The sequence below is a fragment of the Natator depressus genome, chromosome 6 (genome assembly GCF_965152275.1).
Source record: "Natator depressus isolate rNatDep1 chromosome 6, rNatDep2.hap1, whole genome shotgun sequence".
In the NCBI taxonomy this organism is placed as follows: Eukaryota; Metazoa; Chordata; order Testudines; family Cheloniidae; genus Natator; species Natator depressus.
The window spans coordinates 44,100,516-44,127,032 of NC_134239.1; the positions used below are offsets into that span (position 1 = coordinate 44,100,516).

The 26,517-nt window shown below is 41.6% G+C and overlaps 1 protein-coding gene across 1 annotated transcript in view; it reads left to right on the forward strand.

Annotated features, from left to right (window-relative positions):
• LGR4 (leucine rich repeat containing G protein-coupled receptor 4) overlaps positions 1-26,517 on the forward strand; it is a 118,442-nt gene that overhangs the window by 60,394 nt on the left and 31,531 nt on the right. The window contains exons 3-4 of the mRNA XM_074955165.1: positions 17,624-17,695; positions 19,919-19,990. Coding sequence (XP_074811266.1) covers positions 17,624-17,695; positions 19,919-19,990 — 144 coding nt within the window. The remainder of the gene's footprint in view (positions 1-17,623; positions 17,696-19,918; positions 19,991-26,517) is intronic.

Consider the following 26,517-nt stretch of genomic DNA (forward strand, 5'->3'; position numbering starts at 1 on the left):
GAATTTGGCCGCAGTTTCCTAACCAAACTTATAAAGTATTTATAGACGGCTACAAGAGCAATGCAGCTAGATACTACAGTGTTTTTGAAAAGCATAAACCGTTTGCTAATACGAATTCTTAACTGAAAAATCGGACTTAATGATGTCCTGATGCATTTCTAAGTGATTTGTTAGTTCCTTCTGATATTTAACCCCCTCTTTACAGTGGCATGCAGGGTTTTAGCCATGTGATTTCCACTGACTTTGTTTGTTGCATGACTTACCAGATTAACCCAAGTACTCTAACCCATCAGTTCTTCAAAAGGCTTTTCATTTTCAGGATATGTAACTGCAGATAACTTTATAGTGTGAATGCAGAGGCTTAACTTATTCAAAACAGAATGTCTCCTTGACTTTATGACCTTTAGTTTGTTTTCATTTCCACTTTTTCAGCTTTTTAAACCTCTGGCTCCTTATTTACTCTGGGTGGGTGTGTAATTTTAAGTGATAAGATCCAACACACCAGTTCCTTATCCGTACATGAGAGCTGGTAGGGGAGAAGTAAGTGCCCCTGGTAGGGAATAGTTAATTTAAGCCGATTGTCCTGCTGCTTCTCTCTGGGGAGTTTCAGTGCCTCATGTCCATATTTGCCATAGTAATTTATTAATTTTTTTGTTTTGCTGGGTCAAAATAGCGTTTGGTCCCGTATATGAAACGTGCTCTAAATCCACTCAACTGTAGCTTGGAGGTGTGTATTCTAAACATTGCCTTAATGTATTGGGAGAATGCTCTCTCTGCTGCAAAATTCATGAACTCTCCAAAGAGCAAGGGGGGGAACCATTTTGTCCAGCAAGGAGCACTGAGACTTCTTGAAGAGTTGAGAGATACCGGGGCTTTTGAGGTTATGGGTGGGGACAAAATGAGAGATCCAGTAAGTGGTGGGAGATATTGCTCCTTAAATGTTGAAATTTGTTAGACTTGAACCTCCAAGGCAGTCCTAAAGGGATTATTTTGCTTCTAGTCTCATCCTGACCAAATTGCAGGGTGCTATTCCATAAAACCATTGTGAACCCAACACAGCCAGGCTGTGAGCAGCTCTGGCCATATAATATATATTTTGTAGATATATATATACTGAGGCAGAAACAGCTTAAATGTCTTCACCAAGGACACATGTTGTATGTCTACACTGCAGTGTAAGCCCCGAATTAGTGGGACTTGTCAGCTGACCCATGTTGGGAAACCCTGGCTTTGAGAGTCTAGATTGTACTTTAACCCTTTTTCTAATCTGTGCTCAAACCTAGGCCTCTGGTGTCCACACTGTGGTGTGCAAACCCAAGTCAAAGTAACCACAGCCGAGTCCCTAGCATTCCCCCCACTCCGAAAATGTGGCTGCTCTAGCCCTAGGACCATGGTGCACTGGGAACACTTTACTGTTGGCTCTGCATCTTACAAGAAGTTTGAAGCAGCTCACTTTGCAACTTGCTCGGTTTGCTCTCCATTGCAAGCCCAGGATTCTCTCTGATAGTGTGCTTGCAGATCGGAGATCAGAAGAAAATGGGTTAACGCTGACCTGAGCAGCTGCCATTTGCAAAGGGAGGATGGCAGCTTCTGTTTTCCATAGAACGTTTTGCAGATTGTTGGGATAGAGAGGACTAAGGAAGTTGTCCCATGGAACTGTAGGATATTTCCGGCAGACTCCTGGGACCCAAATCAAGTGGGGCTGCGTCTACACTGCAAAATAATAGGGCTCAGGCCCTGGGTCCCAGCTTAACTTGAGCTCAGCCCCTCCAGCCCTGCAAGGTTCTGGGAGTCTCGGTCCGAGTCCTGGGTTAGTGCGGTTGGAGTGTAGATGCAAGTTGCGGGGGCGGGGGGGTTAGGCTTGAGCCTGGGCTAAAGCATGTTCTCACATTGCAATGAAGACATACTCATGGTGAGTTGGTGCAGAGCTGAGAATATAATCTGGGATCTCTGTCTCCAGGTTGCATGTGGTAACCATTAGATCACTGACCTGTGAATGTGAAAATATTGAGAAGTATATCATGTTCAATAATACAACTATTGGGGAAAACAATGGACAGTGACATCACACTTGTGCGTAGGCACTGACTTCCCCTCTACCCAGTGGGTGCTCGACCCCTCCTGCCCCGCACTGCCCTCGCCCCACCCTCATTCCACTCCTTCCCCAAAGTCCCCACCTCCATTCCACACCCCTCCCCCAAGTCCCTGAACCTTCCCTGCCTCTTCTCCGTCTCCTCCCCCTCCCTCCTGGAAAGTCCTAGGCGCTGCCAAACAGCTGTTAGGCGGCAGGGGGTGGGAAGCGCTGGGAGGGGGGGGAGGAGGAGCGGGGACGTGGCGTGCACGGAGGGAGGGGAGGAGGGGGGAGCTTGGCTGCCAGTGGGTGCGGAGCACCCGCTAATTTTTCCCCGTGCACTTGTGTACATATGCTCCTTGACAAATAGTATTCATGGCCAGTCCATATACTGTGAAATATAACCAGCTTCATCACCAGTACCAAGTTAGCTAAGGAATACAAAATCTTTTATGGAGCAACTCTTAAATTTGTATCTATAAAGGCCAAATTAGACTAAGACTTCTCCAGTTATAAAATATGTAGGGGTTAAGGGAATTGGTTGATGCATTGAAGCTGTTGGTGAATTATTAGAATAGGACATGTGAGGCCTTTCTCCTTTTTGTAAGAGTAGGGGGGAAGGCTGACCTCTTGTTCTGAGATGGGCAAATGGAGCAAGAGATATAAAAGTAACAGTAATTTACCAGGGGAGGGAGAATGAAGAACTGCTTGAATGTTTAATTGCCTCTATGCAATTTACTGCACTAAATGCTCTTGGTCGAATTAACCATCTTGTTTCTGCTTTAGAATTTTCTGAGCATTGCATTTAATAGACGGTGTTTGTTTTGGGAACAAAAGAACTAATTAAAATGCACGCTGACAGTAGAAAATGAGGTGTGTGGTGTTTCGCCTTAGGGTTGCAGTCAGGGAGTATCTGCAAAGGAAAAGACTAGAGTTAATTTTTCCTCTTGGCTGTAGCTGAAGATGACCACCTGGCTGAAATTTCACAGCTGTTTGCATTCATAGTATCGATTTCATTTAGATGCCCCTTTTGTTCCTATTTCTTCATCAGCACTAAGCTGCAGTCTCCTCCCTTTTTGGTTATTAGTTGGTTTTACAAATAGTAGTGTGTGGCGTTTATATCAAGGCCACCAGGGCTGAGCTCTGCTAGTATGAGAAGAAGCCTGGGCTGGAAGAGGCATCCTTCTGGGCCCCAGGTGGAAGATGTTTCATCTGAACGTAAGCAAATGTGACTTTTAAATGGGGTGGTTTAGAATAGCATTAGCACACCCTTTTTAAAGTGGTATTGAGCACTCGGGTGTTTAAAGTGGTGATAATAAAAAGATGAATAATTCTTCCCTCACTAACATAAAGATATAGGATCCCAGAATTCAGAATGGGAAGCCAGAGACAAAGAGCCTGTCAAGTCTGCAAAAATAAGGCCTTGTCTTCACTAGGAAAAAAGATGTGTGTGTTAGCTAACTTGTAGTCACGTCCTAGTGAAGACAAGGAAGTCTGTAGCATTGGCAAGTCTAGAGACACACCTGGGGATATAGCCCAGGCTTCAGCTTGACCAGCTAGCACATGGTAAATGTATACATTGCCTTGTCTAGCCTAGAGTCTTGGAATGTGTCTCACACATACCTTTAAATTCTAGTCAAGGCAAACCCTTTGGCAAAGATTCCCCAGTAGGATTAACCACGACCAGCTAACTAAGTTTCTAAACATCACTGGCTTTGTCCACCCTTGGTGGTGGTGAAAAACATGTTGGCTGACCTCTGTTAATTAATCACTTCCTGTCTAAATGAGCCTTAAATGAATGTGTTCTAGCTGAACTCCAACCCTGCCAATGTAAGAAGAGGATTTTTGTATTCTAGAAACCTCTAACAAAGCTCATAACTCCTATGTTCTCCTTTTTTCAGGAGAAAATGCTAGTGAGCTCAGTAAACTGTATTATTTTGGGAGGGTGGGAAAGTCTTTTTAAAATTCCTTTATGGTTTTTGTTTTGACAAGTTAATTTCAACCTCCAAGTGACTGAGTATTAGGCCCCTAGTATTACCTAAACTAGTTACTCTGCAGCATGGTCTTTTTGAATTCCCTCTTTCAAGATCCTTTCTTATGCTCATCTCTTTTGTATGACTAACTGAGTCTTCAGCACACAAATACCTCTTTGGCATTATTTGAAAACTATCTGGCTCAGCTCAGTGTCCTAGAGGTAACACTGTGTGTTGTTAAGCTGAAGACCCCCTTATGATACTGGATTTAGTTGGTTTCCTGAGCCAACAGGATGGGGCTGCCCTGAAGCATAAGCTAGATAGGAGATTTCTTGAGACTTTGTGGTAGCCTCAGCAGCTCCTAGTCTAGTTCTCTACTGCTGTGGGTCCCAAAAAACCAACATGTGGTGCAGTCTGCCCCCGTTCTGTTACTGGGGATGGAGTAGGAGACAACTTGATTTGTGAGCGCACACGGACAAAAATAGTTAGCTTCTTATAAACCCATGAGCAGTCAGACCCAGCTCTACAAAAGACACTGATAAGTCAGAGTAGAAATGGCACTCTCTGTATATGGGCAGTAGCCACATAGTCCCTGTGCACACCCTCTTTAAGAAAGATTGCCTAGGTCTGAATGCAGCTTTTTAGCCTTTGACAGTAAGCTTGCACACAAAGAAATGATATGGAGCTAAATTCAATTCACCTCCCTCTCCACCCACTTGCCATACTATATGTGAAATTAAGACCAATATAACAGTTAGAGAGAGGATACATTTATTTTAAGTACTAAATCAGTTTCTCTGAGGTATTCTTTATTGGCACATTTTGTCCTCCTAAATGTTTCCCTTACTCCCACCCAAAGATAATGATGTAATCCAGGGATCGGCAACTTTTGGCACACGGCCTGCCAGGGAAAGCCCCTGGCTGGCTGGGCCGGTTTGTTTACCTGCAGCATCTGCAGGTTCAGCCGATCGCAGCTCCTACTGGCCGCTGATCGCTGCTCCAGGCCCATGGGGGCTGTGGGAACTGGCGCGAGCCGAGGGATGGGCTGGCCGCCCTTCCCTGACGGGCTGCATGCCAAATGTTGCCAATCCCTGATTTAATTGGAGAGGATCCTGATTCAAAATTCTGGATTTGCACCTGGGAGAAGTCTACAGGTCACCTAGTTCAGACCCTTCCTGGAGAACTATGATATGCAACTATGCCCTCACATATGAAGTTCCATAAGATTCATTCTCAATCCCATTCAATCTCTATCTGAAATTGTTTTGGTGGACTTGCAACAGAGGGTCAGGTGCCACAAATACACACATCGTACCCACCTCTATATTTTGTCATCACTATCAGCACCATTTCCCAACTAACGGAGTGCTTGGAAACCATCAGCACACAAATGAAGAGTAGTTGGCTGAAACCAAACCCAGGGAGGACCGAGGATATGGCAGTGGGGAGAATGAGACATTTCAAAGAACTTGCCATCTCCACCCTAATCATCCTTCATCAAGGGCATTTTTAATGCTTTAAGGTCCCCCTCTCCCTCACCAAGGATAGTCTTCAGCCAGACTGGGGCAGAGCTAAGGAAAGTTCATATTTAGACTGTAATGCAAAAATAGAAAGTGGAAAGAAAATCGGAAAATGACGCATTTATTAAAATATGCTCTTTTTCTTCTTGCTTCAAAATCAGTGATGCTTGGGAAGTCCAAAGTGTTTACAGTGCTGTAACTTACCACTGTAGGCTACTAGTCACCTATTTTTAAAGGACATAACACACTATTTTCTTACGTGGGTGTAGTTTGTGTTTTGTGCTGGAGGATAAATGACTGAATTGCTATGACAACTTGTTCTGACAGTTCAGATTGCGTAATCTTTGCTGAAGGTTGTGTACTTTGCCATTTAAAAAGGTAGTAGTTTACATATTTTCTGTGGGCTATCCTCTTAAGGAAGTCTGGCCAAAATATAGATGTCACTTGTAAGTAGAATTTGAATGCACCTTTTTATAGACTGAAACTTTTGCCTTCTTCAAAAGCAACATTCCTTTATTTAAAACCAAACCAAAGATAATGGGCCAGAATCTGCCCTTGGATAAGTTTTCCACTGGGAAATTGTGTAATCTCCATCCTTTTTAAGAACAGGTTAGACAAACACCTGTCAGGAATGTCTAGGTAATACTTTGTCCTGTCTTAGTGCAGGGGATTGTACTAGGTCCCTTCCAGTCCTACATTTCTATGAATCTATGATATGAGGACAGAATTTAGCACATTAATTCTCAAGCTTTTCATTGTATAGTCCATTGAAAAGCCATTTTAAATGTCTGAGAACAAGAACGATGAAAGAGTCTTTATCTCAGGGATCATTTATTTATAGAAAAATATTAATACCAGAAAAAAGGGGTTCAGAATGAAAAGTGGCCCCCTCAAAACTTGATGGTTTATACTATTGTGATTGTGGTACTGGTTCTAACTGCATACCCTTTATATAACTTCTTTCTGTGCCTTGGTGTACACACACACACACCATGAGGGGGCCATCAGGGAGTTGGCAATGGTTCCCTGATTATCCGCACATCCCTAGTGTGGGTTAGAACAGATTAGGAACTGCTTTATTCTGCTCCAGATGACTCCGGTCCCCAAGGGACCGTTCACCAGCTGAAGGAAAGCAGAGGGCAGCACCCTCTAGGCGCATCTTCATTTGACAGGAAAATCGAATTCCACTCAAGGCAGATGCTGTGCTGGGGCTGAGGGACATCTGGGGCAGTCTTATTAGGGCTGAATGGGGCTGATGCCTAGTTCACTAGTAGGACTGCTGCACAGCAAGTGTTTCTGTGCCCCAGGTCCAGCTGGGGACTGCTGTTATGGGGGCAAGAAGCAAAACTCAAGCAGCATGAGGAGGCCTGAGGAGCTGGACCTGAGGGACAAGGGTTGGGAGACAGTAGTAGCAATAATTACATGGTGCCAGAAGTAGTGTCCGAAAGGGGGTACAGGGTGTCAGCAAAAATGCAAGCACAAGATGGGAGTTGGGTGAGGGAACAAAGAAAAGGAGTCCATAGAGAAGATGTCAAGGCTGATTCCCCACTCTGGCACTTGGAATGCAGAAGGTGGGGGCCTGCAAGGATTCTAAAAATTAATAATGACCACTCCAGGCTTGTATTAAACTCCCAAGGTTACAGCTCCTCTCTGACCTTGGATGGGTAGATACTGCCACCACCCAAATGCAATACCCCTCGGAACCCAGGAAGGTGCCTTTGGGAATTCCTTCCTGTGGGGTACCCTCAAGCCCTTTCATCCCACTCCAGGGAAGAGCTGAGAAAGAAAACAAAGGAAATTAGCTGTTGCCCCCAGCTAATTAAACAACATGTGTACAAACCTCTTAGGACACCAAAATTCCAATCCTGTTCTTAAAAAATATAAATTTTATTAAAAACAAAAAGAAAGAAAATACATAGGACCGTAGGCTTTTGCTAGATTTAAAAAACCCACTTACAAAAATTATTCATCAAGATTCAGAGTAACAGCCCTGTTAGTCTGTATTCGCAAAAAGAAAAGGAGTACTTGTGGCACCTTAGAGACTAACCAATTTATTTGAGCATGAGCTTTCGTGAGCTACAGCTCACTTCATCGGATGCATACTGTGGAAACTGCAGAAGACATAATGTCTCCAGAGAACAACAACAGAACAGAACAAACTGAATTTTTTTCCCAATTTTAAAAAGTTCTAGCCTTCCCATTGGCTCTTTTGGCCGGGTGCCCACTCCTTTCCTTTTACCTATGGACTTTTTAACCCTTTACAGGTAAAGCAAGTAGAGAACAGCTACTAAGAGGAATTTTATAGCTGGCTGGCTGGGTGTCCACAAAAGGGAGCTTCCCCCCACAATTTATCACACAAGGTGTAGAGGACCTGTGATAAATTAAGATGCAAGAGATCAGGAAGGTTGCTTTGGATCTTGGTTGCAAAGCTGCTTCACAATCAGAGCTAATACACCAACATACATCTTATGGTATCTGTCTGTAGAGCGTGTAGTACAGTAGGGCCCTGATTCCTGACTGGGATCCCTAGGCGTGCTGCCAAAATACAATAATTAAATTTAAGAAAAGGACACATTACTTATTAATCTTACAACAAATGGGTGTTGCATTCCTCACCAATATTCTAACTTGCAGCAAGGAATACCAGTTTCCAGTGGGTGATGGCAGGCAATGCACACTACCTCATATGCATTTATATAGCAAACCCGTGACAGACATACAAAAGCCAATAAGCTATTACAGAGACAAGAGACACAGCTAGGGTGGGAATTATCCCAGAAAACTGCAGAGAGAAAATTACAGCAAACATTTGTGCATGAAGCTTTTCACAGGGAGAGGAGGGGACCTAATTCCCTGCTCAAATATCTTGAGGCTCACCACCATCTGGGTTGAAAAACAAGAACAGAAGGCTTCCTAGGGGTTCATGTTGCATCCAGTCAAGAATAACAGAGAAAACTGAGTGATGTTTTTAATCAATTTTTAATTGAATGATGGGTCAAATGCTATCCCTGAGACCATTCCGTTGACTTTGGTAGAATTACACCAGTGGTTAACGTGTCCCAACAATTCGGTAGCAGGGTTGTCAGACGGTCTCATAATTGCACCATTTAACTTACCAAAAGAGAGAGGACTCAGGAATTTGCAGCCTCCAGAAGTGCTTTGGTTCAGTGTGCTATGTCTGGCATCAAACTCTCGGAAGATGATGTCATGGAGGGTATTCCCCAGCCATTCTGAATCCTCTTTTCATAATACAAATAAGGTGCATTTGGACTTGAGGTCACTGGCTATGCCATGTAAAATAATCGATGGTACTGGACTCCTACCAAGGATGCATGTTGTGACTAACAAAAAATGCTGTGCAATCCTACGAGAGACACATTCATTTATCTTACCTACTACTGCCCAAAAATCCAACCCTTTTGGGCAATTGGCCACTTCCTGAATTTGTTCAGTTTTACAACAATGGGATACTATGAATGACTGAATTATTCTGAGCGCACTAGTCAACCAGCGAGCTTAGATAATCATAACAAAGTGGTTCTTGATAGTCATATAAATGCAAAGGTTTTTTCTCCCTCAGTATTTTATTCCTTGGAAGCACTGCCCTGTTTGTGGCTCCTAGGCACTATGGTAATACAGGTTCTCTTTCATTCCTATTATTATCTAACATCATTAAGTAGTTAAATGTAATTTGTTTTACTCTTACAACTCTGAGCTGTACAGTCTAATGCAGCAGTTCCTTTAGTGCAGGTTATAAGTAGCAGTTCCATCGATGTAGCACCCCAATAGGATGCCTGTGATGAACACAGAGGAAGTAGACTTTCGTCAGTTGATACATAGGTATCTTTCCACCAGTCGCTTGCATGCCATATACCTGCAGGAGCTAGTGGCATTAGGGCCATGTCTACACTACAGCAGCACAACTACGGTACTGCAGCTATAGTGCCGTCCTGTGGGTTCTTCCCACGTCAACAGAAGGGTTTTTTTCCATCAATGTAGTTTATCTGTCTGAGAGGCAGTAGCTAGGTTGATGGAAGAATTTTTCCGTCAGCCTAGCCATGTCTACACCAGGAGTTAGGTCAACCTAGCAATGGCACTCAAGATGCAACATTTTTCACAACCCTGAGCGCATAGCTAGGTCAATCTAATTTTTAAGTGTAGACAAGCCTTTGTAATCTGTATAGTAGTGTTACTTCCCAAATAGCATGTCTTGAATTGATGGTGCAGTCCAGCACGTCCGCATTTCTGTGCTCTCAGTGTCATTCTTTGAAGTGTTGACATCTTGAGTCAGTACTCTCGGGGTGACTTTGATAGTAAGAGATGAGGTTATCAAAATGCCTGGGGTAACCCTGCCACATTCCTTCATCTGCAAAAGTATCTTTAAGGCAATTGGGAGCAGCCCTTCTTGCTTATTAGCTGCATTAAACACTAGCCATTATCAACTGAATTCTCTGTAGCAAGCAGTCTGCTTGACTTATTAACAGCTTGACTCACAGGAACTGTCCTTGTCTGTCCATGCCCTTCTCCTCAGTGGCTGGCCTGGGGACTCTCCCATCCATTTTCTTTTTAATCTTTTTCCCAGGCTTTGGGGGCAGATATTTCCATGCTGGAGCCTCCAAGTTATTCATGCACACAATTTTACTTAAAGTTCCACTTACTCCGGCCAAGAAGTTATTGGCTGGAGTGATTTTTCTGAACAATGCAAGACACTACTTAGTTCTCACCTCAGGTTGGGTCCTTGCAATGCTCCTACCCCTTCCTGCCTGAGAAGTAAGAGACAATGAATTAACTTTGTGTATTATGACATTGGCAAACACTTAAGACGAGACTATTGGGCTAACTCCATATATCTGTGTTGTTAGCAGAATCACTAAGTGTGATATTCTGGAGAGTTTGGAAGTGTCTAATTCACTGTATTTTGATGTCAGGAGAACAGACCATGGGACAATGTGTTGAACAGGAAATTCTTAGTGATTCTTTCATGGCGATGATTCTTTCATAGCATGATTACAAACCTTCCTCCATACATCAAGATGCTTAATTTTTCAGCTCAGAGTGGCACATGAAATAGCCAAACTCAATTTTAAAAAATTTCAGAAAATGAAAGGTGAAAGCGTATTTAGAGCCAGAAGCGATGACAGCCAGAATAATCTGCAAAATATTTGCAAGGTTGTACGGGAAAGTAATGTTACTGAGATTTTTAGCAGCTGTACCATTCCCTGCACTGTCGTTTATGGTATAAATATTTGCATTTAATCAAGATCTTTTGATAGCTGATTTCCTTCTGCTTCATCACTCAGCAGCATAACTGTATTTTTCATCAGTCTTTTGCCAAAGAAATTAAGAGGATACCAAAAAAACAACTCTAGGCTAGATTGTGCATTTTAGTGCAGCCCTTTGGAAAGGGCATAAGCTGTGCTGCTTCAGGAAGAGCCTCACGAACTACTGGACCTCTGAGAGGCCTGATTCTTCCCAGGGCCCCTCTGTTGTTATCAGGATGGAGGAATTTGCTACAGTCCATTTGAGGGTGTAGGACTGCCTCCCCCTGGCCCCACCATGGAGCCGGCCTGTGTTGTTGCCAAGCCTGGCAGGAGGACAATGGAATAATAGCTCTGCCTAGTGCCCATCCAGTCTGTTTCCTGGGAGGGGACAACTGATGCACAACCCCTGCATTCCCCCCAGCACTCACTGCAAGAGCTAAGTAGCCTTAATGTAATTATCCTAGGAAGGGACTCTTTACTCCCTTGGTTGGCTGTTTTGGGGCTAGTCAAAATCTAGCCCTTGAAGACTATTCTTGACGAACTGGAGAAAAGAGTTTGATTTCTGTGTTAAACTATAGATATTTAGGGACCAGTCCTTCAAGGTAAAGAGAACTCCTTTGAGGTGTGGAGTTGTCATCTGCTTCCATTGCAGGGAGGAGGCACTCAACACCTCGCTGGACTGGGTAAATATTGTACTTTTTTTTTTACAGCAAAATTTAGCTCCCACCCTTTTTCTTTTAAAGAATTTTCAGGGGTACTAAGCAATGATGTATTTTTTATAGTGCAGGAGCCCTGCAGATGTGAACTGAAGTTGGTAATTCTGTCATGTGTGAAGAAATTTTTGGAGACTTTCTTGTATGATGACGTCACACACGATAAAGCACTCATATTCATCACCTAACCGTCTTCCAGTAAATTTTATTTCATTAAAAATCTGTGCAATAGCAATTATGCGACTGTATCTGTTAGTGATAAGTACGCATACTATATCAAGATAAAACACTCATAACCCAGCTTTTATGTGCCAGACTTTGTAGCAAGGCCAGGGCAGGCTCCAGGCACCAGCTTTACAAGCAGGTTTTCTGGGCGGAATTTAGAATGGAATGGCAGTCCGTGTCCCGCAGCGGCAATTCGGTGGCTACTGCTTGGGGCGGCAAAATTGGAAGAGCCGCCCCTGAGCAAGGCACATCTGAAGTACACATATAGTTAGTCAAAAAGCCCATTGACGGTGCATGTAAAATATTGTTTTTGCAACATAAATAGTCTCTACAAACTTCAACTAAGGGCAGGATTAACTGGTATGCTTCAGCTATTTTTGGGCCACTCCATAAAGCTAATTTAACTAGCTGATCAGAGCTTATGCTGAAGATTCCTGCCCCCTCCCCATCCCAGCAGTCCTGACATACATCCCACCGACCTCACCCCACCGACCACAGCCCCCAACATCACCCATTTGCTTCCAACATCCAGGAGCAATGCTCTGGACTGGTCTGGCAACACTACCTCCTCAGTTTTGAGACATCTCTCCCTTGGTAAAGCTCTCATTTTTCCGTTAGAGACAAACTGACACGCAAATAGATGGTAGATAGGCCATGACTACGCTACAGAGCCTGAGCTGACACAGCTATGCTAGCATAGCCCTCTAGTGTAGATGCAGCATAAACCAACAAAAACTGTTTTTCTGCCTGCTTAGGAATACCACCTCTACGAACAATGTTACCTATGCCACTCATCTGTCGGCGTAGCTGAGTCTACACTGGGGTTTTTGTTGCTATAGCTACGTCCGCTGTTCATTCAGGTTTTTTTCATACCCACTGTCGGGGGGAAATTTCTGTTTTGACATTAATACCCATATGCCCATCTTGAATTTCTGGCAACAACAACTAGGAATCCATCTTGGCTGCCCTTCTTCCCCCCCCTTCAGGTATAGTTTCCATGTGGCATGTCATCTGACCGGGAACAGCAGGGCATATAAGGGCTAGCACGTCAGAAGGACGGGGCTGCCCATCTGAGTGGCTGAGTGCTGGACCACAGCAGTGTGGACTACTTGGGTGCGTAAGCCAGAGCACGGCGCCTCAGGGTTGTGAGAGGGTTTAACACACTTGCACACAAGGGTGAGCTGCTAGGGGCCACTCTGTCATCAGGATCTTACTTGCACCTACGATGACGCAGGGAGGGAGAAAGAAGAATCACCAGCATCAAGCAGAGTTATTGCCTGCCTGTTGCCTGAGATCCACTCTTCACCATGTTGAGCGACCTGATTGGTTCCAGACCTGATTTCTGTCATGATGCTCCAGACGCAAGTTGCAAGAAATAGTAGGGTCCTTTTAAGTCTTCCATACCCCTCACCTGGGACCTGTCTTAGGGAGGGAGAAAACCCTTTTTGGTCACAGTCAGTATAGTTGTAGTGCCACCTTTACCTATTTACCTTACTAACCTGTGTTGGGAGTCCTTTAAAGTATACCCCGTTTACTTACCTTGTTTAACTGTTGTTGGTCTAATAAACATACCTGTGTTTTACTCCTGCACTGCCTTGTTGGTTTTTATTTTGTGCGATCTTAAACCCCGATGATAGATACGGGTAGGGAGATGAATCTCTTGACTGGTCTCCGGCCTTCCTACAACCAGTCAACGCTCTGACACAACATAGCTATGCCAATAGAAGTTAAAAGTGTAAACTGAGCCTGTTTGTGTGTGTTTTTAATTTAGTTTGTAATCTTCCACCAAAAAACCCTGGGCATGGCTCAAACAATCTGTTGATCTTCCATTAATTCCTTCTCTAACATGTGTTAAGAATAACGTTGAGAATCTGACTTTGGGCTTTTCAGTTACAGCACATATGCAAAACAAGTGAAGATGTGGGACCCCCCCCATTTCTCTTTGACTGGTTTTGAACGAAACCTTATTCTGTGAAGAAAAATATCCCCATCCTGATCGCTTCGGCAGAAGAAAGTTTGTTAAAATGGTGCATAATATTTTAGTCTTAGCTGACTGGGTAACCGTAGTTGGAACCTCCTGATGAGAAGCCATGGTCCCCAAGGCTAGTACACGCATGATAAATGTATATTTGGAAAACTGATTAGTACAGCCTTTGCACACTTGGCCAGTTGCATCCTGTTTCCTGGAAGGTTGCCAGACTTAAGCTAAACGGAAATGTAATGGATTGCAGTTTTTCTGTTGGTTGGTTGCAACAGGCTGAATAAACAGGAGTTGCCTTAAGGTAGACTAAGTATTCCTATTTAAAGTCACGCAAGCCTTGCTTTTGCTTCATTGCATCTTGTTTCTAGTGCACAATATGTTGCTTCCGTGACAGTGGATGGTATTGGTGTTCAACTTATTTTTTTTAATAAAAAATATTGTAGCAGATGTTTGACCAAATCCCAAAGCAACTGCTGCTGTTCATAAATTTGTGGGGAATGGTGTTTTTTTGAATAAATGCTAGATTATCAATATCAGTAACTGTCTGCTGATATAACTTGGGGCTATATGTTCAGTTTGTTTCTGTTTGTGTAAGAGTTTCTGTTTTGATTTTTAAAAATCAGTTTGCATTTTCTTTTAATAAATAGCTGTGTTTTGGAGCTAACTGGCAAAATGCAGGTTCATAAGTACTCATACACGTTGCAGGGAGCCAACACGTTTTATACATATTAGTTCTCAGTGCATTTTTTAGGAAATCATTAAAAAGAAAGACATGCATACTTTTTCAAGAAAAAAAATGTAAAATCTAAATTTAATACAAACCATTTACAGCAACTGGCTGGGAAACATAGCATTGAACTTATTTGTTTTTCATTACGCTGCAAGTTTTTCAGTTGTTTGAATTCTAAAAAATAAAAAATCATGAGATTTAAAAAAATATATTGATCAGTATTAGATCTTTTTAGGTTTTTTGGCCTTCTGGTATCAAAGCCTTTAGACTGCACTTGGGGCATGTCCTCAATTTTTCTCTGTACCCTCTGTAACCGGAGGGCTAGAAACTGATTTTAACAAAAACAAACAAAAAAAAGCTGAGTGTCTTGTGTATTTACCTGTCTCCAGGAAACAGGGCTTTAAGAACAACACACGGTGACAATGTGACTTGCCATAAAATTACAAGAGAGTTTTCTCTTGTCTTATACTTGCATTGTAAGCAGTTTGGGGGCAGGGACCATCTTTTTGTTCCATGTTTGCACAGTGCCTGACACAATGGGGTCCTGGTCCGTGACTAGGGTTTCTAGGTGCTAGAGTAATGCTACCAATAATACAGAGTTGGCAACACTGCATACTTGTACCTCTGCAGTTTGTTGTATTTGAGAGTGTGGGAAAGAGTAAGGTTTTTTTGAATCTGGAAAACATGTACAGCACCTAGCACAATGGGGCCATGGCCTTGATTGGGGTTTTTAGGTGCTACTGTAATTTTTAAAAAAAGTAGTGTGCCTGAACTATGCATATTAAAATTCCAATCCTGCTAAGTCTTTGTGACTTGAATAGTTCCATTTATTTCAGTAAGGCTTCTTTTCTTGCATGCTTTTTACACTCTTGCTTCAATCTTTGGAGTATCAGGGTCTACAGCTGCAATTCTTCTGATGGATTCTGACCATGACTACCTAAACCATGTTGTCAAACCTTAGACCTGGGGGGTTTATTCATGCCACCAGAGTCCCAAGTGACATCTGTGGAACAAATTCACAAAAATAATAAACTCCCTTTTTCTTTGGCTTGCTAGTACATGGGCACGGATAACACTTGTTACACCATCGCCTTCCTGTTCACGAAGGACAGTCACTCCTCCATTTGTTTATATACAAAAATATTATTGTTGTCAGGTGGACTGGAAGCTAATTAATATGCAGCAGTTTATTATGGCATGCATTCAATCATAGGCAGATTTCCATAGCAGACAAAATTAATGTCTAGGATGATCTGTTACACACAGTGAGAGATTACAAAGATGAGATGAACAAAATAGTAATTTTGCTACCTTTTTACCACTCTAAGACTGGAGTGAAGAAACATAAGAATGGCCAGATTGGGTCAGACCAGTGGTCCACCTAGCCCACTGTACAGTCTCTGACAATGCCAGATGCTTCAGAAAGAGTGAACAGAACACGGCAATTTCAAGTGATCCATCCCCTGTTGTCCAGTCCCAGCTTCTGGCAGTTGGAGAGTTAGGGATAGCCAGAGTATAGGATTGCATTCCTGACCATCTTGATGAGCAGCTATGGATGGACCTATCTTCCATGAATTTATCTAATTCTTTTTGAAACTCAGTTATACTTTTGGCCTTCACCACATTCCATGACAATGAGTTCTATAGGTTTACTGAGCATTATGTGAAGAAGTACTTCCTTTTGTTAGTTTTAAACCTGCTACCTATTAATCAGGTTGATGGGTTTGTTGCTATTACTGTAATCTCCCCTTTAGAAACAATATGCTAGTGTTTTCCCCTTGATGCTGGATCAATTTACAATTCTCTGGAACAGAGATGATCATTTGTAATCTGCTGTTAACTTTTTTTTTTTTTTTTTTTTTTTACAAAGAGTGAGTGATAGTAGTCAGAAACAATTATTGTTTTGTACAAATGATCCCATTGTATGTTTCCATTGTATAATCTACACTGATGTCTTCAGATCTCAATTTAGATAATAAAGCAAATAAGGAAGCTAATATTTTGGCTGACATGATCCTTTTATTGTAATGTTCTCATTCTTTGGCAGCTAGGGATTACCAGGTGGCCTGCATTTTATCTTTTACCTTAATAAAATATCTAGTGTCGCAAATATTAGGAGCTCAGCAAAGTTAGACCACGTAGCAAGTACCCATCTGGAAGTTGGCAAAAGGCTTGAAGAAAATACAAGGGGAAAAATAAGTAGCTGAAATTCTGTTGCTTGAGTGTTTTTTTCACCTTGTGTTCTGAAGAAACTTCTATACTTATTATAGTGATTATTAATGTTAGTTTGTTAAGGTGGATTGCATTAGTATCTAGGAGAGACTTGGCCCCATTGAAATCAATGAGAGCTTTGTGATTGACTTCAGTGGACCCAGGCTGTCGCCCCGAATCTAGTAGTGAACGTCACCTGAATTTTAAGATGTTCAGCACAAACCTTTTTCCGCATCCTTCTGTCTAGCAACTAACTCTTGCTGCTTGACTGCATAGTTTCTTTAGAAGCTGGTGGCTAGATTAAAAACGTGGATACTTGAGTATTCTTTTCACCTAGACTATGCTGGAAGCCTCAGGAACACATTGATAGCAGTTAACTCATTTTTCAAACCCAGGTTCATAAGAAGAATCTTAACTCATCCATTGGTGTGTTAGTTTTACATTTTCAGTCTCTCCTTTAATTGCTATAAATAAGGGGCTGAAGAATGAGGAGGCCTTCTGATTTTGTTTACAGGATTATGTTCTTGGGGTGATACCAGACTTTATTGTTGTTTGAGCAAGGGTGGCTGGGTGGGAATATAAACATATTCTTAAATTATCATAAAGGAAAATCTCAAGTTGGAAAGAGTCTGTGTGAGCGCTCTCTACTTTCTGAGAGCTGCTTCTTCATGTATTGCATTAATCCGATAACTATAGTAAAAGTAAGAGGAAAGTATATGATTACATGGGTTGATCACAAATTTGGGTCCAGATAAGTGATTTTAATGCATTATGCTTTACTGAAAATGTGTAATTGTGAGTGAATGGTGGTAAATGTGAGGATCGCAGATATGGTATAATCTGATGCAAGTTTTGATGCATTGATGGTTTCATCTATTAGACAGTGGTAAATGTACTGTATTTTCAGAGTCTGAATTATTATTACAATTTTTTTCCAGACGACTGGCTGGCAATGACCTTTCTTTTATCCATACGAAGGCCTTGTCTGGGTTGAAAGAACTCAAAGTGCTGTAAGTAATCAAATTTTAGAGCTTCACAGCTTGCTGTGTACTTTCTTCTTGCACAGTCAGCATGTTTACTGATAGGCTGGACAGAAACAGAATTTTTTGTTCAGACAGTACAGTAACATGAAAATCTTTACTGCTTTGTTATTTTTTCCATAATCCCTTGGGAGTGCTAACCTTGAAGACGATGTGCATTCAATAATAAAAACAGTTGTCACCTGGATTAAACTGTAATTATTACATTTTATTGGAGTAATAGTGTTTGACTCCCAGATATGTCTTGTGGTAGAAAAATACTAACTGTTAGGCCACAGGGTGTTTCTTTTTCTCCTTCCTCTCTGGCTATCCAAAAGAGAGAGAAACAGTGGACCCAAGAGGGTTCAGAGGAAGCCACCTAGGCTTTTCTCCTTCTATCTCGTCAGGAGTTCAGATCCTACTGTAATGTATGTAGTATGAGAGCCTAAATAGTTCTGGGGTGCCATTCCAACTCCCTCAGAAAAGAATATAACACTGCCAGTGTAGTGCACTCCTGTAACTGAAATTGACCAGTAGAGGGATTTCTAAGCGAGGCAGTGCCACTCTTGCTGTGCCCTATTTGTCCCCAGCAGATGAGAATATCCACTACAGCTGCTGCTCTACAGTTAAGGCTGAAACTAGCTTCCTGTTATAAACCAGATTTTAAAAATGAAACAAATCTCTGTCCTGAAATTTTAGCGCTTGGGTAACGGGGTGCGTTTTCATGAAGACTGGCCCAATAGAGCAGGGATACAAAGAGGATGAGAGAAGGCCCCTGAGGGGAAGAAAGGGAAATCTTCAGTGAGGAAAGAAGCGTAGGCCCAGGAGTAAGAGGGGAGGACTGTGAGAAACTCCTCATCTGCAACACTGCTACAGGCGGTTTTGTAAGGTAAATGCAGGGAAGGTACTCAAAATCAGGCCCTATAAGGTATCTCAAGTACAGGTGCCAGCACTTTCCAATCTGGCAGGGGGTGCTTGATCCCTGGCTCTGTCCCAGGCCTCGCCCCCACTCCACCCCTTTCCACAAGGCCTTGCCCCTCCTCTTCCTGCTCTGTTCCACCCCCTCCCCTAAGTGTGTCATGCCCCTCCCACCCAGCACCTCCTGCATGCCGTGAAAGAGCTGATCGTGGGAGGCGTGGAGAGGGAGGGATGGGGAGGCGCTGATCGGTGGAGGAGCAGGGGGGCCTACTGGGGGTGCTCTGCACCCTCCATTTTTTCCCTGTGGGCGCTCTAGCCCCAGAGCACCCACCGAGTCAGTGCCTATGATCTGAAGCTGGGCATCCAACATTTTTGTCAATTCAGACAAAATTTAAACCTAAGTATATTAGTTGACTGTTAATGTACTTGCATAGTTACACTTACACAAACCATCTATTGACCCATTTCATAACAGCAAACAGATCAACCGTTAAAATGCTGCTGATAAAAAGTATTCTTCACCGCGACCAAAACATTGTCTTATAAGATAACTTATAGAATTGATATAACTTAATGTAGCCTGTCACTACCTTTCTTTAGAAATCTCTCTATAAAATCAACAATGTACATCCCACAGTATGGTTCCATTATAGAACAAAATGGAGGGGCAAAGATAAGTATGGGTGAGGCTATAGAGAATGGTGAAGGGTTACATGGCGGTAGAGAACAGGGTGGATTCCTGAATAGTTCGTTGTAGACCCTCTACCATTTTGTATTTTTTTGCTGACATTATTCACTAACATTTCTGTGTGCCCAGAAATGCTTTATAATCAGCACACTATGCAAATGCAATTATTAAAATAAATTATACTTTGGTGCCATTTTTCTAGAAATAGAGGAATCAGTAGAAACAACCATGAAAATGCAAGCACTGGTAAATAATAAAATGCCATTTATTGGAGCAAATTGAGCTCCAATGTAAATTGTTGCAGCTCCCAATGAAGTCAAGGGGAATTGCAACAGTTTATATCAGAGATGATTTTGGCCCATTATATTCAAGAAATCTGGCCCATTGATGTAGATTGTTTAATTAATGGAGTGATTGTGTATGTAGCTGAAGCAAGACATTTTCACGATTATTTTAAAATTATCATTGAGTATTTTTGTCTTGAGAATTCCAAAATGCGTTTTCTTGTGCAAAAAGTCCGCTAACGAGGAATATGATCTCTTATGTCAAATAGAAGATACTTTAAAGATTATTGTGAAAATCTTTCACTAACAAAGATTTTTCTACAGAACCCTACAGAACAATCAGCTGAAGACTGTACCTAATGAGGCCATTAGAGGACTAAGTGGTTTACAATCCCTGTAAGTTTTTTTTTTTTTATTCCTCTTCCCTCTCTCTATCTCTCTTCCGCTTCTGCCCCTGCCTCCACAACCCTATATACATATTTGCTGCATTCTAGAATACATTGAAATGCAATGATTTATGTAAAATAATGCTTGTGGGCTTAATATGTTAATTTGAAGTGGAGCAGAAATTTCAATCAAACATAGAAAGGAATTTCGCAATGTTATCTCTGAAAAGAATAATTTCATAAATCCATCCATAAGAAAGAATGTAAATACAGTGCAGATATGGAAGGTCCACATTGGATGGTCCAGCATGTCCTAAGGTATTAAGCAACTCAAAGAATTGTGCAGAAGTTTACGAGTCTTTCATGGTTGGGGAGGACGCATTTGCTGATTGGTTGAGATTTTCATAGCATTCATTTTAATGGAATTCATTTAAATCCTGTAGGCTGCTAAGGAAATCCCCACCATTATTTCCAGCCACCCAGAAAGTATCGTACAGGGGCTTTTATTATCTTGTGGCTTTTGGTGGTTTGGCTCCTCTTGCAGGGCATTTTGATCAGATCTTGATGGTCAGTTGCACCTCTGAACAAGGTGAATGTTTTTCTGCCCTCTCCCTATCTACTTTTGGTTCTTCGCATGCCAAAATCCTGGTTTCTGCACAAAGGTCCTCTCCCCTCCAACTCTGCAGTTGGTCATGGAGCACCAGTTACAAGTTTTGCACAGCTGTTTCCCCACTCCATAAGCAGGGACCTTGGGCACTGCAGTCTCATAGTTGTGATCCTGTGGGCTGTACTCTGCTACGCCCCTGCCTTTTCCCCCCTTCTCTGGAAATCAAAAGAAACTGCCCCAGACAGTCTAAGGATTGGCTACAGCATGCGCTGCTGTGGAGCAGTGGGTTACAGTGTGCAAGTGTGTGGCATTGACTTATGCAGCCTCTCTGCACCTCCTCCCCCCTGCTGTTCTGCTGCTTCTTGGATGCTACACACACGAAAGGTGGTTGGGGTTGTGGGCAGAGCTTGAGCACAGCAGAATACAACATAGGCATTTCTCAACAGCTGGTGGTGAGTCAGTCTATAGACCATCCAGCCTTTGTGGATCCAAGAGTAGGGCTGATACGTGCTATCCCCCATCCCCATCAGTTATGCAGCCTTTTCTTGATACATGCAAGTGAACTACTTTAATTTTCATGGGGAACTACTGTACATATCTCTGGAGAGATTATACTCCAGTGTGTGTTATCTGCCTGAATTTAAAAGGACTACACGCTGGTGTCTAGGGATGCCCCATGCTAAGAAGAAAACACTTCAAATAATGCTTCATTGTTGTGATGTGCTCCTTATCGAGTAGCAAGTTCTTTTTTCTTGGTATCAATATTCTGCTAGTGTTGCAGAACAGATAATATCCATTAATAGTCTCACGGTCTGGAATCTATACTTTTGATCTGTACTGAATATGCTTTTGTTTTCAAGTACATACAGCACTTCTGATTAAACAGTCCTCTGATTAAGCCTTAGATTATTTAACCCAGCGGTTGATGGTTTTGATAACAATTTGTGATTAAAAGGAAAGAAGAAAAACCCAAGGCAACAGCAGTGAATGAACAAATTAATCCAGAGCCATTCTTTATAATGTGTTTATTAAAATTAAATGAATGAAGTGAAAGTCACCCTAGCAGCTGTATTGGGGACGGATGAGTTATAGGTGATGTGAATGTTGAAGAGTTTGAAGAGGAGGACACTAACAAAAAAAACCCAACCCTATTTTTCCCCCTTTTCAGATCCCAAGTTGAGTTTACAGGACTATCAGTTAGAAAATGTATTAAGCATCTGGATGTCATTGAGCATAAATGTTGGAACCCCACAATGACATGTTAGCAGTCACTTTTCAGACTATTTTTTTTCTCTAGAGAGATGGATTCAAATTAGATTTCTGTTTCACTCCATACAAACACCACAATACAAACACCACAACCTGTTACAATTGGCAGCCACTTGATATCAACACTGTGGTGATGTTTTAGTTTGAGACAGGTGCATTGGTAGATGTGTATGTGGAAAAAACATGTAAGGCAAATTGTGCTGGGCCTTAGAATATTCTCTCTCTTTCATGGATACTAAAGTTTCCATTTATAATAGAACAACAATAAATTAGGGATTGATCCTGCAAACCCTCAAGTCACAGAGTTCACAGTGGGCAGGTTTGGGCACATAATTTCCATGTCAGAAAATATAAAAACATTGATATGAGTGTGCTTCTGTATTAATAAGATGACCTTTGACATAGGAATTTGCCCTAAAAAAAAAAAATCTCGGGCCACTCAGCTGGGATGATCTTTGTATAAAACAGCTAGCTGTTTGCATGATGCATGCTAGAAAATTGCTGCTGACTTTTATTTATTTATATAATCTCCATTGAAAAACTACACGTTTAAACATCAATTAATGGGTTGTCTCTTGGCAGGCCCACAACTTGCTATGAAGGAAGCTTTAAGGGAGATTTTTTTCTTGGTGAAGACACAAATTATTCTTTCCTTAACATTTCAGAATATCCTGATAACCATTTGGTTTGCGGTTCCTGCATAGCTGTATAGCTTTTGTTTTATTGCATGAAGATGCAGGCTGCATAGATAGTTGCCACGTTGTATGTGTTCATGATTCCCGTAAATGTACCTGGTTGAAAATAAATAAAATAATTACAGAAGCTTTACAATTCTTAATGTTTGCGTGATAGCTGGACAGTAGCCAGTGTGGTTCTGAATACACAATGGCAACTCTATATTTTCTGTTGATATTGGCTATTTTCCCAAGTATCTCTTCCTGAAGAAAGCTAGAATATAGTCATTATTTATGAAGAGTGCAGTTTACCAAAATGAAGGGTTACAGTGAATGGAAACACCTCAGAATGCTTTATCTGCAATGATGTGTTTTCACATTGCAAGATGCAATGATGTCTTTGAGCAAAAACATGGCTCTCAAGTAAATTACCAAGACAAAATGTACCAATTTGTTTTTTCTTATCGAAATTATACCTGGTGTTGCTAGAACAGGAACCTGTCAAATGTGGAGCCCAATAAATTAATTGCTTTTTGACTTACTGCCAAATATTAACAGTATATGCTTGTCATTTACAATGTTTGGCATCCATAGCTTACACAGGTAGAAAAGTGACCTTGTTCCCATCTGAGATTAGAAATGGATGCGGAGAAGTTAGACTTGCTTAAGGTCATAGAAGGAGTCAGTGGAGGTGCCAAAGATGGAAACCGAAGGGAGAGTCTCTCTTCCACTCTGACCCATATACACAGCTCCAGCAGCTTACAGTGGCTATTGAGAACCAATGGAGAATTGCCTGGTATGGGGCCTGCACAGAGCCACCGTAGGCAGCCCTACATGCCCACCTCACAAGCCACAGCATCAGAGGCATGTTGGGACAGGAGGGTGGGTATCTCTATAGCACTTGCTGATTTTTGGGCTGTAATACAAATTGTAGGGAGTCCTTGGGATGCTGCTGTAAATTAGAGCAACCCCTGTACTACTCTGGTTTATGCCAAAGGCCATGCCAGCCCCCAGCCAGTCCAAAATTTAAAGCAACTTTTACCAACTCTCTTCCAAGGTTGGAGTCATAGCAGAGGATTTCTCCTCAGGTCCCCTAACTGTGTTGAAACCCTGACATGCTAAAATTATATAATGAACCTTGATATGCCTAATTTAGGTATGCAAAATAGAATAATCTTTTTATCCAAGGACTTTATAATGTATTATAAAGTTGTATTACCCCATTATTCCACATAGGAGTGAAGTGAAGGGCTTGGCTCAGTAGGCCAGCAGGGAATAGAGACCCAGATTTTGCTGTTCTAAAAAACCCAGACAGCATTGACAGATATCATTTTCCTGAAAGGAAAATTAAACTGGCCATCTTTAATGTTTTGAACAGAACGTTAAAGTTCTTCTCAAATATTTCAATATTTTTAAAGTAGCATTAAGTAGAAGCTCCTGCTTCACTGTTTTGCATGGAGTTATTTGTAGTGGAAGAGTTCAGATGTGCTAAGTGGAGGGACAAGAGGCATGTTCAAGTTGGGTTAACAGAACTACTCTATCATTTGTCCTTCAGTTACAGGAAAAGAGCTGTCTGCATATGGAGCTCAGTCCCTGCAACCTCACTCCTGCTGCTTTCTGGTTCTACCATATTTCCATTTTCCCCTCAAGATCCTAACTTTCAACTCTATAAACACTGTGGCTGAGATTCTCAAAGCTGCCTAAAGGATTTGGACACTTAGTTCCCATTCATTTTAATGGGATTTGGGAGTCTAAATCCATGAGTTGGCTTTAAAAATCTTAGCCAGTAGCAATCAGAGTATCAGAGAAAGAAGTGCATTGTACTGATGACTTTGCGTAACTGCAGTACAGGAACTCCTGTTATTCTTCCGGCAGTGATAGACTCCTTCTGTGGCCTTCCCCTATATATATGTGAATAATTATAGTATTCTATAGTAGCTGAAAGCATTGCAATGTGCTGTAGCTAATAAAGGATTTTTGCTTATCATCTTTATAACATTTTTACATATTAAGTTAGTGAGAAGTGTGAAAAAATATTCAAATGTGTGTGTGTTAAAACTTAAATCACTTTTAAAATGCCATTATTTCCTGGTTTACTTCCTCTTAAAGGTTTCAGAGTAGCAGCCGTGTAAGTCTTTATCCGCAAAAAGAAAAGGAGTACCTGTGGCACCTTAGAGACTAACAAATTTATTTGAGCATAAGCTTTCGTGAGCTACAGCTCGCTTCATCGGATGCATGCAGTGGAAAATACAGTGGGGAGATTTTATATACACAGAGAACATGAAATAATGGGTGTTACCATACACACTGTAGCAAGAGTGATCAGGTAAGGTGAGCTATTACCAGCAGGAGAGCAGGGAGTGGGGGGGAACCTTTTGTAGTGATAATCAAGATGGGCCATTTCCAGCAGTTGACAAGAACGTGTGAGGAACAGTGGGGGGGGAATAAACATGGGGAAATAGTTTTACTTTGTGTAATGAAACATCCACTCCCAGTCTTTATTCAAGCCTAAGTTAATTGTATCCAGTTTGCAAATTAATTCCAATTCAGCAGTCTCTCGTTGGAGTCTGTTTTTGAAATTTTTTTGTTGAAGAATTGCCACTTTTAGGTCTGTAATCGAGTGACCAAAGAGACTGAAGTGTTCTCAGACTGGTTTTTGAATGTTATAATTCTTGACGTCTGCTGGTAATAGCTCACCTTACCTGATCTCTCTTGTTACAGTGTGTATGGTAACACCCATTGTTTCATGTTCTCTGTGTATATAAATCTCCCCACTGTATTTTCCACTACATGCATCTGATGAAGTGAGCTGTAGCTCATGAAAGCTTATGCTCAAATAAATGTGTTAGTCTCTAAGGTGCCACAAGTCCTCCTGTTCTTTTAGCGAATACAGACTAACACGGCTGCTACTCTGAAACCTTTAATCAGAGCTGTAGCTGTAGCTCACGAAAGCTTATGCTCAAATAAATTTGTTAGCCTCTAAGGTGCCACAAGTCCTCCCTTTCTTCCTGTTAAAGTGACACATCCCACTACCATTACTCATGTTGGATAGTACCTTATTCCAGGTTGTCCCAATGACTCATGGACATAAGATGACAGAATCTGTCCCCAAAAATCTGCTTTAAAAGACCTCTGTTTCTCTTCTCTTGTTTGTTCCTGTAGTGATAATGCTGAATTTTGACATGGCCGTCATTCCTCCAGCAATGTAACAATGTTGCATCATAAACAGAGAATTATGACTTGTCAGGTACAAGCAGCAGGAAGATTGGGTAGGGAAAGGTGTGGTGGGGGTGTTTTATGTTTAAATATCCAGCATAATAGAGGAAGCCCAATAAATTGCTTTCGGAAGTAAATGAATTCCCATCTCCTCTTGGCTCCTTCATCTGACTTGAAATGAAAATACATCTTTTAAATCAAAAACTTCAATTCCAAAATATCAGTGGTAGGAAACAACCTCTCATATAGTGACTACAATGTCAGTACTCATAATTCACTGCGTTGGTGATCTAAGCAAGCCAAAGATGAAATGTTCTCTGCATTACTATGTAATCATACTGTAGTCTTTCCTGCCATGCCAAGTTGTCAGTTTCACTGGCTTTTTAATTAAGAAGGGTAGATTTGTTTGCATTAAAACATTTTAAGAGGTGATATTTAATGCAGTCTTAGTTATTAAAGTTTGCTTTTCTCACTATACATATAATTTACACACATGTACATACGGATACACACACATGTACACAAAATATTTTCACTGGCTTGGGTCTATACAACAAACTTCTGCTGGCAAAGGTAGTGATGAAGTATGCTTCCTAACCAATATAGCTGTGCCAGCAAAAGCCCTCAGTGTAGATTCAGTTACACCATCAAAACTACAATTTTACCAGTAGCTTATTTTGCTCTGGACTGGAATAAGCTATACTTGCACAAGTGTAGTAGGAACACTGTGCCATTCATTATAGTAAGGCTATACTCGCACAGCAGTCCTAG